At 41.4% G+C, this 17,620-nt stretch overlaps 2 protein-coding genes across 6 annotated transcripts in view; one reads left to right on the top strand and one right to left on the bottom strand.

Annotated features, from left to right (window-relative positions):
• Positions 1 to 1,636: 1,636 nt before the first annotated feature.
• TCTN1 (tectonic family member 1) lies at positions 1,637 to 16,144 on the top strand. 5 transcript variants are annotated; one of them, XM_009634889.2, is made up of 13 exons: positions 1,637 to 1,755; positions 3,829 to 3,959; positions 4,718 to 4,884; positions 5,300 to 5,387; positions 6,281 to 6,390; positions 9,435 to 9,455; positions 9,856 to 9,981; positions 11,191 to 11,316; positions 11,700 to 11,782; positions 12,536 to 12,676; positions 12,971 to 13,127; positions 14,174 to 14,299; positions 14,640 to 14,801. In XM_009634889.2, exons 3-13 carry the CDS (start codon positions 4,750 to 4,752, stop codon positions 14,781 to 14,783), a joined length of 1,257 nt encoding a protein of 418 aa, XP_009633184.1. In that variant the 5' UTR covers positions 1,637 to 1,755; positions 3,829 to 3,959; positions 4,718 to 4,749; the 3' UTR covers positions 14,784 to 14,801. The 5 variants fall into 5 exon arrangements, with proteins under 5 accessions (XP_009633184.1, XP_035746385.1, XP_035746384.1 ...); XM_035890492.1 differs by lacking the exon at positions 1,637 to 1,755 and adding an exon at positions 15,374 to 16,144 and having other exon boundaries at positions 3,882 to 3,959; positions 14,640 to 14,784; XM_035890491.1 differs by lacking the exon at positions 1,637 to 1,755 and adding an exon at positions 15,355 to 16,144 and having other exon boundaries at positions 3,882 to 3,959; positions 14,640 to 14,784.
• Positions 16,145 to 16,214: 70 nt separating this feature from the next.
• The window catches only part of HVCN1 (hydrogen voltage gated channel 1), a 4,775-nt gene continuing 3,369 nt past the window's right edge, over positions 16,215 to 17,620 (bottom strand). Inside the window, exons 4-5 of the mRNA XM_009634888.2 lie at positions 16,821 to 16,933; positions 16,215 to 16,472 (exon numbers count right to left, since the gene is read on the bottom strand). Of these exons, the coding sequence (XP_009633183.1) occupies positions 16,407 to 16,472; positions 16,821 to 16,933 (179 nt within the window). The 3' untranslated portion in view covers positions 16,215 to 16,406. The remainder of the gene's footprint in view (positions 16,473 to 16,820; positions 16,934 to 17,620) is intronic.

Raw genomic sequence — 17,620 nt, 5'->3', positions numbered from 1 at the left:
TCTTCCTGGCGAAGGGAAGCGTCGCTCACGGCCTCTCTCGGGCCTCCTGTCGTCGCTGGGTCCTTGTCCCCCCTCCGGCTCCCGTTGCAGCCGCCCGGGACTGGGATGAGCCTGCGCGGCAGCTGCCCTGCTGCTCCCTGGGGTTCCCAGGGGATTTACCGGGGCTGTGGTGCTCTGAGCACCCCTCTCCGGCAGCACCCCACTCTAGCCAAGGCTCGGAGCCTCCTCAGGCTCAGCAGGCCCTATGCAGCCCTCAGGGGCTGGGTGCGCTGATCCCAGCCCACGCAGGCTCCTCTGCCCACCCAGCACCCTGCCCCGAGCCCACCAGGCAGAGCTCGGCCTCCCAGAGGGGACCCAGCTTCTCCCTGGGTGGGCTGGGAAATCTCCACTTCCACACCCAGCTGGATGTGTGCACACCGTTTGCCCCAAGGCTCTTACTTCATCCCCAGCTCTGTGGATCTGTAGCGGTGCTATGGCAATATAGATCACAAATTTTTGTTACTGGGCTATCAGGTGTTTCCCACTGTCTTCTAATTGGCAGGTATACTTTTATTTAACTTTTGATTTCCCAGTGTTGTTCAGCTTCCCTAGATTACTTGACAAATTAAACATGTTGTCCCAGCGCATGCCTCCTTAGGGAAGAGAGACTTAAATCCCTGATCTCAGAGACAGAACTGCGCAATCCAATCATCCATGTTTAAACTTGTCCTGTTTACAAGGTGAGCTAAGGATCCCAGTGCTAAACTCAGCTAACAGAACAGTCAGAACTTCAGAGATTCCAGGAAATACCTGGATACTGTTCAGATGGTCAGAGAGCATCCAGGAGGCCATAGAGAAACAGGCAACAGCCAAGGTGAAATAAAGGAAGCAGTAGTTATGAAAAGGAGTGTTGTTTGAGTGTCTTGCCTAGAGTGCTGGTGTTAATTTTTTACATTCTGTGCCATTCTTAAGTTTAGATTCATTATAAAACAGCAACTCTCCTAAACAGTTCAGTAGAGTAATATCTATGCTTTGAATTTAGAAACTTGAAAACCTAAAAATGTATGAAGAAGTTGCCAGATGTATTTTACTGAGACAGTTTACCATATTGCTAGCGATTACTTTCTGTATTATTACAATATTTCACAGTATCTAAAGACAGAGAGAAAACACAATTTCAAAGAAGTCGACTATGGTTATGTTGGCACATCAGGAAATTATATTGCTGGACCCTGGGACACGCTCAATATTTGTAAACCTCTCACTGCTCTATCAAAATTTTTTTCCCCCCAATAAGCTGAAACAAGTAGATAAGCATACTTAGTTTGTATCTCTTTTTTTATTTCCCTGCAGAGCTGAGTGCATTTTCATACCTTCAAAATTCCTGTTAACTCAAGTTGCTTTTTTTATTTCACGAGGAACACATCATCAGATTTTAGTATGCCCTTGGTTTTGTTACTGTGTTCCAAATAGATTTGCTAAGTAGCAGAAAAGATGGCTTTTAAAAATCACTTCAAAAAAAAAAGGCACGTGAATTTGGATATAGACTTCTGACCATTGTCAAAAATAAGGTGGGGTGAAAATTGGAAGTGTTAGGGAACATGCTGTAATGTGTAAAGTTCCAATTCTAATTCTAATTTAGATCTCTCCTCCAGTTGCCAAGCTGTGTGTTTGTGACCTGTTGGTGGCACAGTGTGATGTAAATTGCTGCTGTGACCCTGATTGCAGTGCGGCAGATTTCAGTCTCTTTACTACGTGTTCAGTTCCTATTGTCACGTAAGTGGATAAATAGCTGTATGAAATACAAAATCCTGGTTTATTTGCTGCAAGCATTTGTAAGGTCTCTATCCTCTCTTCTTACCAATTCCTAAGCCCCCTCCCTGCTGTAGTCCTAACTCCTGCCTACCCTTTCACCAGTCCTTCCTGCACTAGGCCTGTAAGATTTTGGCCCCAACCAGGTAGAACAGCAAATTGACCCCAGTTTCTCATTCACTTAGTCCTCTTTTCTAAACTCATGCTCCTTGCTTTTCTCCTCTTTCACTATGCCACTGTCTATGGGCACTTTGGTAGCGATGCTTTCTGTTGGGGGAAGAAAAATGCATCTTTAGACTTTCAGCAATGTAACTCAGTGCCTGGAATTTAAGAAAGCTGATACCATGGGACCATCTGGTCATCTCCGTAGGTCATCAGCAATTTATCAGGAACCTCTTTCATTGAGGTTTATGATATTGGCTAGAAACTTGATCAATTCAGGGCTTAATGAAGTAGCGTGAGCATCATTCTGATGCCAGTTCTACAAGTCAGCATCCCAACCTTCTGCCTCACTGCCAGTCTGTCACTTAACAAACAGTAAAATGTAGCCTTATATCAATAAGTAATGCCAATAGTTGTTTCTTTGCTACTTACAGCTTATCTGAAAACACCTTCACCCAACTTCATCTTCTCAAAAAGGAGTTAAGAAAGCTCACTTCAAAATCATAGTGTAAAAAGCTCTTGGTGAGTTCTCAGAACACTAAGTACAGCTCTTCAACCCACCCTCTGCATGAATTATGCCAATCTGAACACTGGGGTTTATTCTTGGTACTTTGAAATTTGAATTAGCATTCATCCCAGACTGCCTTTTCTTATTGTTCTTGCACACAATGACTACTGCTACCCATTTATAGATATTTATATATATCAGAAAGGTCTAATCAACGCCTTCCTGAGTGACAGGTTAATTCTCTCAGGTGACTATTCTGTCTTTGTCAACTAGAAATGCATAAAATGAAGTTGTGTTTCTTTCCCAAAATTCATTTGTGCAAAATGTTCGTTTTGCATGAAAATCCATGGGATTTTCAATGACTGCCAGTATTGCAGAGGTCACTGTTTACATCTAGATTTATATGCATTTGCATAACACTGTTAGCTACTGAAAGGCTTTGACTGATCACAAGTGAGAGGGTATGTGGTCTCTGAAACAGAGGAAAAAGGGTGTTTATGATGTGATCCTACTAACAAATGGTTCACCTCATGGAAAAGTTTAACACCATGCTTAAAAAGTAATTTCTAAAAGTCATTTCACTTCTTCAGTATCTATCTGTCCTTGACTGCTTTAGCTCTTACTAAGTACCCGTTTCACAAGGATCATCATCTTGTATTTCTAGCATGTAGGACACAGCAGTACTCTTCAGGGTATGAACTGGCACATTTGCTGTGCAGCCTACTGCAGTTCTGGGCTGTTGTTGATGAACCCATGGCACATCTACAAATACTTTTCCCAGCTTGGATGGGTTATTTCACCTCCCTGTTTCTCACTCTGCCATTTCTTTTACATGCATCTCAAGTAGGACTTTTTCCCGCTTCACACCCCCCCCCCCCCCAAGTGAATATTATTCCAATAGTCACAAAACTGACCTTTTTTCTGGTCTACACAACATCACGTTACCCTGAAGGTAATACTTCCCACTTGTGTTGTATAAATAAAAGTGCTCCTGAGTTGCATATAGCCTGTGGTGCACCCTGCATTTGTGGTGTTTCACACCATCGGGATCCCATTCAACTTGTCATTTTAGCTCTAATATTATTACTGTCAGCTCTTCTCTTCCCCCTGGTCTGTCTTTACCTTTCTTCATGATGCTGCTCACACTGTTTCCTCTGTTAGATAAAACATGTTGGAGAATTCTCTATTACTAAGCACACAGTATAAAACAATGTAAGCCTTGTAAGAAGGCACAATTGCTATACAAATTGTGTTAAAAAGAGTAATCTCTCTCATGCTTTTTTTGATGCTGCCTCAATACAAGAACTTTAAAATATGGTCAATACTAACTTCTAGTGGTTCATTGATTTTATTATTATCGTTTGCAGAGGTGACAGCCGTCTTTGTAGCCAGAAAGCTGCTATATATTCACTTGATGTTAAAGCAAATCCACCAGAAAGGATATTTAAATTAATTGACCATGACAATCCCAGTGTTTTCTGCATTCACGCTACAAACTGTAAGTGGTGGTGTTGCCAATATTAAACGTTGTGCTGTTATAAGTTCTTTAGGTACCAGAAACAGACTAAAATTAGAATTAACTAAACTTGTCATAAACCTGGTTATTCTGTATGCTCGCATTCTGTATGTTGTAATTTTTTCACTTGTGAAACTACGGAGTTAAGACATCTTGTACTCTCTTAGTCTTCTCTGTTGGAAAAAAAAAAAATCTTTGGGTTTTTTTGGTAAAGAATTTAGCATCCTCAGCAAATCACATTTAAAGTTGTTTCATGGGAAAAAGACTCCTTCCTTATCTGTTACTGTGACTGTGTAATAGTCACCAGTGGTACAAATCCTTTATGCCCAGCTCTGAAGTGACTTGCAGGGAGGTAAGAAGTGACCGGTACTATGATCTCCTAATTTAATTATGACTGTGCAGTAATCATCTGAATGCTTAGCATGGAAACTGTAGACACTAATTGGCATGTCTTTGTTTTGGAACATACACTGTTAGAAAATGCGATTTTGAAAGGAAGGGACTTATCTCTTTCCTTAAACTTAAGTTTGTGCTTTCATGGATCTGGGTGAAATGATGAATTAAGATACTGCCTAGCTTTTCTCTTAAAGAAAAGAGAAAGCTTTTCTTAAAGAAGAGTCACGTCGGCATTTTTCTATAACTGAGTCTTTAACAACTCCAGAAGGAAAAAAAATTTAGTAAATACTGTTTCTGTATATTTTATCCTGGAAGTTATCTTATTCTTTAAAATGTTTTGACAGATAAACAAGCACTCTCCTTCAGTTCCCCTGAAATGCCTACTTCTGAGAATTTTGATCAGTTGCTTAAACAGTTTGGAAGTGCTTCTTTCAGTGCTGAGCCTGACAGCTGGAATACGAACACAGATGCTCAAAATCCTTCTGATGCCAATGACACTTACAGATACGAGGTAAATAATTATCTGATTTAATAAGTATTAGATTGTTGCATAAAAGAACAAGTGAGCATTGTTTGCACCTGCTTGTAAAAAATGCAGTTGTTCTGGAAAAGGCAAACTTAATTTTGGTCTGTAAAGACAGAAATGTAAAAATAAGAGGTGCAGCGTTTTGTGTTAGCTTACTTAAAAAGTGAACTAGATTTTTAAGATCTTTGAAAAATATAGGAGCTGTTTTAGGAGCTGTTTTGCTATTATAAACATAAAGCTGTTAGCAGTGACTTAAGAATTGATGCACAAAGCAGTATACAGTATTGATGGATATAGCAGAAATAAGTACTTATTTTATTCAGATTTATTGTTAATACAAATGCTCCAAAACTTTCTAGGGACAGACCTGTATAATTGAATGTATTGCTTTATTTGGCAGTATGGTGTTCCTATACAGACAGTGGATGCATTTCTAAGACTACCTAGTCCTGTTGTCTCCTCTTGGTGCTCTGATGCAAACCCTGCAGGTTAGAAAATGCATTTGTATTCCATTTTATTTGCTTTAGAGTATTCTGCTCTGACTTGAGCTTAATTAGTCAGTACATTGGCGCACACACACACAAATGTAAACTCAGATAAAGATTCGTGAACAAATGCTTTTCAAATAGCTTTGGTTTCTCTGGGGTTTTTTTAGACATAGATTGGGAGTTGCGTTGCATTTATATTAAACATTCAAAGTTAGATATGTAAATCCATGAGAGTCTTGTTAATGGGTTGTTTATCCAACAATAAAACGTCCTATTTGGCATAATTGGTTTAATAAAATAGTACAAGGGTGACACCATGAGGGAAGAGGGTATTACACAAAGACAAACCTAACTGGGCAACCTTCGTAAGATGTCCCTTTGGTACACTGAGGTTCCTTTCACAGCTTGAATGCAAGTCAAGTCAGACTTACAGGCTTGAGCCCTACATTTTAACCTTTCACAGTTTCCTGAAAATCTGCAGAGGGGGAAGGAGGAGGGGGAGAAGCCACAGGCAAAACCACCTGCATTTTTCCAAACCCCACTGTTATTCTTAAATATGGTATCATAACAATCATGGTGATGACCATAGGAAAATCAAAGTCTCTTGTGAAAGAAAAAAATAAAAATCTTATGAGATCTCAAAAATGGAGTCATAAATCTTCTAGGTTTTATCAAGCTTCTATTGTTAAGAAGTAATATTTTGCCTCATAGCATTTCTGGAGAATCTAGGAAAGTATAATTCTTTATAGCTCACATAAACCTTATCTGCAATAGAAATTATATTTACCTTCACTTTTGCTTATACTTGAGGTTCTTATCTTGTTTTTTTATTTCTGCTTTTTATAATAACTCTTTAATTTCCTTCAGTAATACTTTGTGACTTTTTTCCCCAGGGTTTTTAGTAAACCAGGCTACGAAATGCATTAGATCAGTAAGTGTGGAAAAATGTGGCAACACTGAAGAAGTGAGTATGCTGTTCTATATCAGCTCCAGCATTTTAGCAGTAAGTATGCTTTGAAACATATAGCTGACCATTGGTATTGCAGACCTCTTTGCATCTCCAGAACTAAGTAACTTCTGTTTACTAAAAGATGCGGTGCTTTATATGGATTTTTAAATTGTGGGTTGGAAAAAACAGAATCTCTATGCAACAGACTTTTATACAGAAAGCCTTTGGAAATGTTTTTACTTCAAGCTTTGGTAACAGAAGCATTTACTGTTCCTTGCCCAGCCAACAAAAATAAAGATCTTGAAGAGATAAGCTTGTATCACTGAGCTAGCGCTTGCTGCAATGGCAGCAGTCTTATGCTATTCTGCGTGTTCAAGCTTTTCTGAAGTCTATTACCAGAGTGCATAATTCTAAGAAGTCTGGGTTTTAAAGAGCTGGTAAACCTTTGTTTAGTTAAAGACTTAAAGAAGAACGTGTAAGGTCTAATCCTCTGCTTATATACCTTTCTTACAAGCCTCAGTTTTTAATACTGAGTTATTGCCCATGCATGCTCAGCCTTCCTTATACTCATCAAAGAACATGACCCTTTTACCCTACTGAGAGCAAATTTGTTTGTATCCAGCCTACTATTTAAATCCAGTCTGTGGTTATTTTTCAAAGCTCAGCTTACTTTTTCATTCCTTTCTGAACTGGAGGATGATGTTTTATGTATAAATAAAACCCCTTTACAGATATTTATGAAGGCAAAGAAATCACATATGCAAAATTGAAACCAAAATACATAATACCTTAACCTGATAGCTCCTTCCAGAAGCTGAAGGTCATCAAGAAACAGCCTACTCTCTGCCATTAAAATATTTTTAACTTATATAATTATTTAAATTAATTTAATGAGTACTCCATAGTGAGTCACTGCTTAAAGACCCCTTCCAGTCTCCTTGCAGATTCCAAAGCTATCAACAGTAAAGGAAAGCCCACTAAGTAGTTCACATTCTCACAGGTGGGATCATTCTTCTGATCTTTGAGGACCTCATTGAAATCAGCAAAGGGTTCTTCACAAGTGTTAGCATTTGATCATCCTGGTGTGGAAGAGGTAGAAAAAACTCTGCCTCAGAAAGGCCTTGAGTGTTTCCAAGTGCTCCCAAAATTAGAGTTTTTGGTGGCTGCAGAACCAGAAAATAAAAAGCGTGCGTCAGGACAGGCTACAAGCAGCTGAATGTTTTTGATTTGAAAGATGAATTCCCCTTCCTCACTAGAACAGTACTTAACATGTTACCCACGTGTTATTTGCCAATTACATTGGTCAGACTCCTGTCCAAAGTACATCGGAGATTCAGGAAGCATCACATGCAAGAACTGAAGAAGGCTGTGTAGACGCTAGAGATGATCTGTAGGGAACTCCTGTTCCCAAAGGGAGCTGAAGATGGGATGTGAAAGCAGAGGAGTGGCTTGATACTGGGGACAGGGTGGTCACAGGGCAGAGCAGGGAGCCCTTCCAGTGCCAGCAGGTGGAGCTGCTGGCAAAAGAAATGGTAAAACACATCAGCTCAGGAAGGTTTGCTGGGAGCCCCATGAGAGGACTGGTACAGCAGTTCTTTCAGAAAACCCCATCGTTATGAGCCCGTACTCACCACCAGGCTGGGCAACTTGAGTGGTGTGAAGGTCTGTAATCGTTGCAGTTCATCTCTGCTCCCTCCCCTCACCTGTCCAGCAGACCCAAGGGGCATTGGGGTGCTTGGAACCCTCAACCAAGACAGAGACTCATAACGTTGCACGGCTTCATCCTACGGTTAGCGTGTGCTGTGCAGCTGCCAAAGCAAGGCGCTGCTGCCTGCCCCTGCTTGCCTCCCTGGCTGGTGGGAAGATGAGTCAGTGGGAGGCAGCAGCGAGGCTGGGCTGCTGTCTGCCAGCGGCCTACAGAAACATAATTCATCACCCTAGTCACAGATAAATAGAATTTTAGGAACGGTGATCATTCCTTCTACCCTAGTCAGAACCAGCATGCTTCCCTGAAGGACAACTCTAATCTTTACAGGCGGATTTATTCATACAGCTGATTCTGATGGCTGAGCTGTACCTCAGGATGTTGATATAAATATGTGACAGTGTGTGACAGACCTTACCTCCATCGCCTTCAGGTCTCCAGCTCATAGGAATGTGTTCTCTGCCGTGACATTAGATGAGCAGACTGGTCTCTGTGTCCTGTCATAATTCTGCAGAACTTGCTTCATGGTCAGAGTCCAATTTTTGGTCCCTTTCCAAAGATGTGAATCAAACACTCATTGGGAAAGTCACAAAAATAAAACATTTGACAAAATGGTGCTCTATGTGAGTATTTTGCAGGCCTGATTGATGACCTTGGTCTGACATTTCTGCCTCTCCGTGAAAATTTGGTGGAAATTTTCCAGTGGGGCAACTGCACGCCCATGTGCTGTATAATGAGAAATACTTGCTTCTCATTTCTTTGTTTAGAGACCATGAAACTATGGACTCATTACCATCAGAGTGGGACAACAAAAGCTCTTCATTTCTTTGGGTACGGACAGCCTGGCAGACTTCCTAAACGGGCAGTCTATGAATAGTTACAAGTGGTTTTGCACAGATCTGCAGTAGGAACAACGTTCTCTGACGGCCTCAGTCGGTCAAACGATGCACAGTCACAGTCATGCCAAACTGAGACACCTTTTCAGGTCACCTTTCTGATGCAATTAAACTTTTTTGGGTGTTGCTTACTTCTGAGTTGCAAACAGTGTCCAAGGGAAACACTAGATTCGTCTACTACTTATTGAATGCACAGTGTATTTATTGGGAATGTAGTCAAAGCTAGGCCTGATGGAAAACTGATGGAAGTCGCTAAGAAATTTTCCAGTTACTGTCAGGGGAAGAAGAGGCTCAGACTAGAAGATTTTTGCCTGCTAGCCACAAAGAATAGCAGTTATTGTCACATTGCCTGGATACTGTAGTGCATATCCAGTCACTTCCATGATGTAAAACTTACTGTAATGAGAGTTAAATAGGCGAAGCAGTTAACCCTTAACTGCTACTTGTAATATGTTACCTTTGCTATTGTTTGAAATTGTTCTTTTATTGTCCTCTAGGTACCAAGATCAAGTCAGATGGTAAGTATCCTTCTAACTTAGTTGGAACAGCTGGGGGCAAAATTCTTACTCAGTTATAGTCCGTGAGAGTTTTTCACTGACTTCATCAGAATAGGGACTTTATCCTTAATCTTTAAATTAAAATTTTTTTATCATTTGCTATTAGCAACTCCAAGATAATATGCTGCTTGCGAACATTTAAGCCTGATGCATTCCCCTTATATAAAACTCTCTCTAGTTACTTAAAAAGAGAACTTTTTGTTGAACTCCAGCAATACATGCAACATAGCAGCTGCTCAGAGGATTATAGACTGCTGTCTCTGTGGGAACAGAACCCAGAAGGGTCACAAATGTAGTAATACAGAAAAAGCCAAAAATAATTATACACAGTATTCAGAAATGACATGAATTTGTTTTTCAGGTTAATATTACTGTTCGGTCCATAGTTGTCCAGTCTCTAAATGGAATGCGGACTTTACTTAATGGTAGTGATGTCCTCAGGCTCCCTATGATTTTGGATGAATTGTGTGTAAATATAGTTCTTGGGGTAGGTATGACAGTTCTTTTCCTCCTCACCTTTGATGGAAAGCATGTATGCATCCAATAATTTCTGATTCACAAATTACACAGGTGTGAGAAAGGCCTTGCACAGTTTCCATATACTGTGATGTCCCCAAAGAAAATGTGACAGGAGAAACACTGACTTTGGGATAAAAGAGTGTGTTTTGCAACAAAATAATAACTATATGCAACATAACAAGGAGACAGGATGAAATCCTTTTCTATTATTACTGTGTGTATGACATAACAAACAATAATGAGTTTAGACTCTGCATTCGGTTTGGGAGGAGACTTCAGGCACAGCAGCAGCAGAGACAGAGGAATACACAGTAAAACTCCTCTTTTCCTCTTAAACAGATGAACATTGGGGTATGCTTAGAAGAGGTTTATCAAGAAGTCAGATTTTAAGAGGCTCTAACCCTAGATCCGTTCCTGACCATTGCTAATCAGTGCTTGGTTTTGTCTGTCAGATCACAGAATCACAGAATGGCAAGGGTTGGAAGGGACCTCGGGAGATCACCCAGTCCAACCCCCCTGCTAAAGCAGGTTCTCCTAGAGCATTCTACACAGGACTTCATCCAGGCGGGCCTTGAATATCTCCAGAGAAGGAGACTCCACAACCTCCCTGGGCAGCCTGTTCCAGTGCTCTGTCACCCTTAGAGTAAAGAAGTTTTTCCTCATATTCAACTGAAACCTCTTATGTTTCAGTTTGCACCCGTTGCCCCTAGATCAGACCACAGGTTTTTTTTTCTTGCTCTTCTTGAAACTCTCTCCCTTTGCAGACGGGAAATGAGTGACAAACTGGAATAAATAGGCAGTATTTGCAACCCACGTGCCTTAATTTGTAGGAGAAAGCTATATCAGCATCTGGAGGGAAAGTGTCCAATCAGTCCCTAAGTATCAGTATCATATAGAAGCATATGCTCCCGGGGTAGAGAGGCAGGTCTTTCTTTGTGTTTTTAATGCCCAGTCAGTGTAAAATGACCATCCACCTATGGAGCAGTACTTCGATTCCCTCCATTTCCTGGGCCCATCCTTACTACAACTGAGGATATAGTCTAGCTTTACAATGTAACTGAACATTTCTTAAGCAAGGAAGAAACAATTCTAGCATAGTTTTAAATGCCTTTTTTTTTCCTAGTTTCATACTCACATATATTTGTACTAATTAATATCTAAAATGTTTAATTTTCAGGTGAGTTATCACATTACATACACAGACACAGGAGAAATAACTGAAGCAGCTGCTTCTTTTGTCTTGGGGGCAATTAACAAAGAAGCACTTTCAATACAGCAGAGCTTTGAAATCAGCTTTACTCAGGTAACTGCTCGAGATGTTACGGATGACTTGTTGAAAGACATTTAATTACAAAACTTATTAAACTTGAATCAGAACAATTGTTAGCAGCAAGGTAAAATGTAACTTGCCCTGGATACACAAATGAGGCAGCACTTCAGAACGGGGCAATAAAGGTCTCCAAAGTCTGTTTTTCACATTTAGAAGAGTCAGCTTGTGACTCTGTATAACTGTACCCAGTGAAAGCAAAGCCTGCCCCAACATTAGAGAACTGTTATGATCTTATAGAGCAGTCTCACTACTATCATAATTTAAGGCAGTTAATAATCTGAAAATAAGTGAAATATTTCTGTTTTCCAACCACTTCAGTAAGGATAAGAACTAATACCATAACGTTTGCATTGCAGGTAAATACAACGCCAGTGCCTCTCAGTGGTAATCCCGGTTATGTTGTTGGACTGCCTATAAGAGCGGGCTTCTGGCCACAAGGATATCCTTGCCCTGTTGAAATTTTGTTTGCAGCACTTGTTCTGGTCCATCTTCACAAACACTTCCTAGCATGGACATCTATAAAACGTACCCGTTCTTTAACAAAAGGGAAAGTGTGCTTTTTTTGGCTATGTTTTAGGAGTAGCGACTGACAGAGTCCTGACTGCACTGGAGCAGGAAAGGCTGAGAGAGTTGGGCTTGTTCAGCCTGGAGAAGAGAAGACTGAGAGGGGACCTTATCAACACATACAAATATCTTAAGGGCGGAAGTCAAGAGGACGGAAGCAGTCTGTTTGCAGTGGTGTCCAGAGACAGGACAAGGGGCAATGGGTGCAAACTGAAACATAAGAGGTTTCAGTTGAATATGAGGAAAAACTTCTTTACTCTAAGGGTGACAGAGCACTGGAACAGGCTGCCCAGGGAGGTTGTGGAGTCTCCTTCTCTGGAGATATTCAAAGCCCGCCTGGATGAAGTCCTGTGTAGAATGCTCTAGGAGAGCCTGCTCTAGCAGGGGGGGTGGACTAGATGATCTCCTGAGGTCCCTTCCAACCCTTGCCATTCTGTGATTCTGTGATCTCCTGGGACTTCTTAGTGAGGTAGATTGAGACCTTCATTTTACACTGTGCAGAAGCACTAGAGTGCAAGAGGAGTCTTGAGCTGTTATAGCATTTTCAGATATATTTTAAGGATCTGATTAAGGATTCTTTTTTCATGATATACCTCAAATATTGAATTTCCCTTTAACTGTGTGTTACATCTGGCATCATTCAGAATACTAACAAATACAGTCAACTTACCATTCTGCAAAGTACATCCAACCAGGACTGTCTGGCAGCACAGGGAGCCAGAACCCCGATATTATTTGGTTATAACATGATATCAGGCTGTAAGTTACGGTAAGCGGACATTTCTCTTTTTTTTGATTTAGTGCTTTTAACCCTCTGACAGTCCTTTCCATTAGGATCTGTATGGGTCCTGGGACATTTATACTGCTGTAGGAGTATTTAATTATAAAAAAAGTCATTTAATTAACAATGGTCTTTCTCTTGAAAAGATTGTGTACATTAGCAACTGTAGCCAGAAGGCTTGAACAGTACATGAGAGCAAGGAGAAATTATTACTGTGCCAAACCAATGGATTTTGCTTTAACCTGTCTTTTTTTTTTTTTTTTTTTTTTTTTTTTCTGGAAGAATTACTGCAGCTATGAAATGCCAGCCTTTGACTCAGACCCTCCTAGATTTACTGAAGGGACAAAGCTTTCCTGAATACGTGGCCTCATTTGGAAATTCTCAAGCCCACGATGTGCTCGACTGGGTGCCAATAACTCATGTCCACCCCTCAAAACAGGTGAAAGTTACACCACTACCACCACCCCCTTCACTCTTACTGTCCTTTTTCCTGAGATCCATACCTGCACTGCAGCATCAGCTTAGATTTCTCAGACCTATAGGGGAAAAAAAAAACCAAAAACGCAGAAACAAACTGGAGGAAAGTCCTCCTGGAATGTTCACCAATGAGTTTCACTCTTGCTGTAGAAGACAAGGTTTACTTTTAATCAAGCTGATATCCAGGCACCTCAGTTATGGATCAGGACAACATGTTAGGTACAAAATGAGTTCTAGTCACAGTTTGGTCTTGTTCTTCAGATGGGATGAAGCAGAAGATGTAAGGTTGAAAGAGTGAAGTAACAGAATCAGTATTTCTCCTTGGTGCTCTTAGGCTACTTAGAGTAAGACAGCAAGAAGCCTTTAAAGCACAGAAACAATATACTTGAGTGACCCAAACACTGCATTTATTCTTAACATTTTCTCTGCTAGCCCTTTTCCTCCCCATGCAGCGCAGTCCCTGCTCTTGGTGGCAGGCAGTGCTTCTTGGCACGTGCTGAATGACAGCATCCCCTCCACGACAGCTCGTATATAGGTTTCTCGCATGCTTTTGCAACTAAGCAGTGAATGATTTCTGTGACCAGAAACTTGACAGTTCAAGAAGAAATACCTAAAAATACTTAAGATTGTAGGCTTCAAAATTCCACCCTGGCAGAGTTAAGGATTTTTCTACTGTCCCAGCAGTATTACTGAAATAAGTGTTCCTACTAAAAAGAGCCAGCTCAGCACTATCACTGCCCTGCTCAGGTGGAACAGCCCTGCCTGAAGCAAAGTTACAGAGTCAGTTTGTCACCTCTGGAGAAACGGCAGGGACACCCCCGAGCCAAGGCTGCAAGCGCCTGCGCTGCCTGCACAGGCAGCAGTCCAGGGCACAGGCACAGCGCAGTTGCTCTGGTAACCTCCCGGAGCGAGCTTTCTGGGGGCGTTCTGCCATTTTAATAAGATGAATAATTAATGTGGTTGCTTCTGTACAAGTCAGACAATGAGAGAATTTGTAACACTTTTCAGAGCTCATGCCAGATACCAGTATCACTTGAAATAGAAGTGAAGTGGACTAAATATGGATCCCTTGTCAATCCACAAGCCAGAATAGTGAATATTACAGCCACAGTCACTACCACCACGTTGAAGCAGGTATGTAATTAAATGACAGGATTTAAGATAAAAAGAATGGTTTGTTTTGCTTCGGTATCAGCTGTGCAACAGTGACCCAGTTAATCTCTTTATCTGAAGGTAGCACTTCATATTAGAATGTATTACACCCAACAGTTTCTGTTCCAACTCAAACACAGCTGTAGGCTGCTTGCCAAAACACACTTCAATAAAAATCTATATATCATTTATGAAAAGAAACATGGAACTGTATATGAAAAAAAAATTGTACAAATAACAGCTGAAAATATAACCCAGTCCAAACAAAGCAGTCGTACAAAGAGAAGACTGAAGCTAATGTCCACTTGTGTTTTCATTGCAGCTTCCATCCGGAAGGGAAAGGACTATTCCTATAACAAGTTCTGTTGTTTTCACTGATGTTTCTTCACCTGCAGAGCCAGGCTATAAAGCTTGGCCCACCATTAATGCCAAGTTACCCTTTGATTTTTTCTTTCCATTTGTCTAAGGTAAGTATGCATCAAAAAAACCAGCCATATTTCTGCTTTTTCTGATTTTCAGTACATTTCCTAAAGAAGTGAGGTTTATCCAGTCACGGTAGTGGGCCATCAGGTTCTTCTAAATTGTAGATACACTGGGTTAAAATTGGCCAAGAGAGAAAGGGTGAAGCCTTGTGAGGGTTCTCAAAAGCTTTAGAGCAGAAAAAAACCCCACATTAAGTGGAAAGTTCCCAATTATACCTTTGCTGAGAGGAAAAAAAAAGGTTGCAGTATGACCCCAAGGGCGGCTCTGGCTGGCCAGTCAGCACATGGACAGCCACCAGCCTTCCCGCGGGTCGGATGCTCTGAAGTAGCCCGAGCTGCCTGCCTAGCAAGGGAAGAGCACAGGGATGCAGCATGGCTCCGAGGGAAAGCAGGTTTCATTATTCTGTGAACAGCAGAGCTAAATTGTTAATTAAAGTCATCATGTGCTATTAGATAAGGCCTCTGCTTTATCTATTTTCATAGATGAATAAGCCACATATTTCTAGCTATTTTTCCCAAACCACTAATTAATTACCTTTCTTTAAAAATCCGAAGAGTTCAGTTATGCTTTCAGAAAAGCTCAATGACCCTTCCAGCTGACTCTGGCTGAAATCAATTGGAGACGCCTGCTACAGTCAACACCTTTCAAAATTCCCCCTTATTGAATCTTACTCTTCAGCTATAAAATAGTCTCGCCACAGAGACCTCCTAATACCTGAAAAAGTTCACATCGTGTTCAAACGCCAGCCCGATCTTTTAGAATCTGCTTTCTAATGGCTTTTCTGGAGTCTAACTGTTCCCAGCAGTCCATTCACCTACATCTGTTCTTACATATTCTAATTCTTTTAATGTGTTGATTTATGAGCTGCGGAAGCAGAAAGCACTTTGTAGCCCAGTGGGCCGCAAACGAACACTTAAAATGGAAGAAGAGATGAGAGAACACAGTGTCAGAACCCAAATCTGCTGCTGAGAACAAGGCATTGTTTGACGTAAGATGGCACATGTTTGCCTCTATTTTAGTGCCGATTTGATTGTCAACTAAAGGAGTGGTATGTGGGTATTTTTGAAATGAACGTTATATAAATAACAGAGCAGCACAAGCAGCAACAGAAATGAGGAAACTACCAACAATACGAAAAGAATGGTTGGCAAAGAGGAGATGTACTAATGACGAGTGGGCAGCTTGCAGAGAAGAAATGACCTTTTCAGCCTGGATTCTTATCATTCGTACTGCAAGTTTCTACAAGACGTTGCAAGCAAAGAACATTATCACAGAAAAATTGAATTATTTAGAAGAAGCGGTACTTTTGTGGGTGTACAGCTTGTACAGATGGGTCTTTATTAAATTATTTTGCAGTTTTGACTGTACAACTGTACAAGAAAGGTCTTACGAAATCTCTGTTTACAGGGAGTACGCGTGATTAACTTTCCAGCAAAATTATTTTCGTGATCCCAAGGTCTAATCAAAATGTGGTCAAATAGAAAATGTTTATAGACAACACTATATGAGGGAAAGCAAAGAGAGAGGAAAACCTTTCAGGTCAAACTGGTAGATTCCAACACTGCACTCTCGAGGGCAGACTTCCCCACCTCGGAAAACTGCCCTCCTATTTTTGCTCGCCGATGAGTCCGTGCTGTATCAATATCTTGTTAAGCCTCTCAATTTCTTGCTCCTGTTGGAGACAAGAAGTCAAATCATTATTACAGCTCTTACATTTCAGCAGCAGGGAGGTCTGTGGGAACCTGGAAAACTATTTTAAGGTATCTCACTGCAGTAAAACAGGACAACCTGGCTAAATTAAGTAGGACGGAGGTAGCCGTCATTCCTTTGCAACAGAAGCAGCGAAGGGAAGGATGGGCAGGACAGGCGTGGCTGTGGTTCTCCAGCCCAGCTCACCCCACAACTTTCCAGTGAAGCAACCAAATTGACCAGTGGCAACCTTGCAAAAGGATCCCAAGCCAGCTCGTCCTGGGGAGCAGCCAGCGGGGAAACTTTGTTTAAATTGGAAGTGTTTTCTTACCTTCTCTACACAGCTGTGTTCCAGTTGTTCAACCTTGGTTGCAAGTTTCAGGTTTGCTTGCTTTAGCTTGGACACTTGTTGTTCAGAGCGGGTCTTCACCGATAAAATTATTCCTGTGGAACAATTCACAGTGGATTGGTTTTACAATGTAAGACAGCCACTAGCAGGAGGTTAACAGTAGGCAGGGTCTGTTCTCAAGGAGTTAAACGTGTTCCTCTCCAGCTCTGGTTCTGTCATCTTCAAACCACCCTTCCCAAGTGCTTTTCTTAATGAGGGGGGTTCTAAATTAGCCACCCCAGGGACTCAGATACCAGTACTCTGCTGGGAAGAGGCAGTCTGGCCTCTGAGCCGAATTAATCAGTCACACTGTCACTCAAATCCCGAATTTGAATTCACTCCCTTGGCAGAGCCTGGGCTGGATGTAACCGGCAGCTTTGCTGTAAGGGGGGGGCGGCTGCGTTTTAGCCAGATTCACGTAGTCGGGAGCCTTGCTCCAAGCGCACAGCACAGCCCGGGGCACAAGGCTCGTCCACCCCCCAGGGTCGATGGCTTCTGCCTGGTGTAACAGGACATGGAACCTCATCGGGTCCTTCAGGTCCTGCCTTCACCTTCTGCGGCTCCAGTTAAGGGCACGCAGTTTCTCCATACAGCGGAGGTGTCACTTCTCTACTGAAATATCATTAGGTTATTACATGTGAACTCGGCCCCCACAGCAGAGGCATTTTTCCTCCCACCCTTTTCTGAGGGGGGAAAAAATAAAAAATAATAAAAAAAAAAAAAAAAAAAAGGCTTGATAAGAA

The sequence above is a fragment of the Egretta garzetta genome, unplaced genomic scaffold (genome assembly GCF_000687185.1).
Source record: "Egretta garzetta isolate BGI_Z169 unplaced genomic scaffold, ASM68718v1 scaffold343, whole genome shotgun sequence".
Lineage (NCBI taxonomy): Eukaryota > Metazoa > Chordata > Aves > Pelecaniformes > Ardeidae > Egretta > Egretta garzetta.
This window is presented reverse-complemented; position numbering and strand designations above follow the sequence as displayed.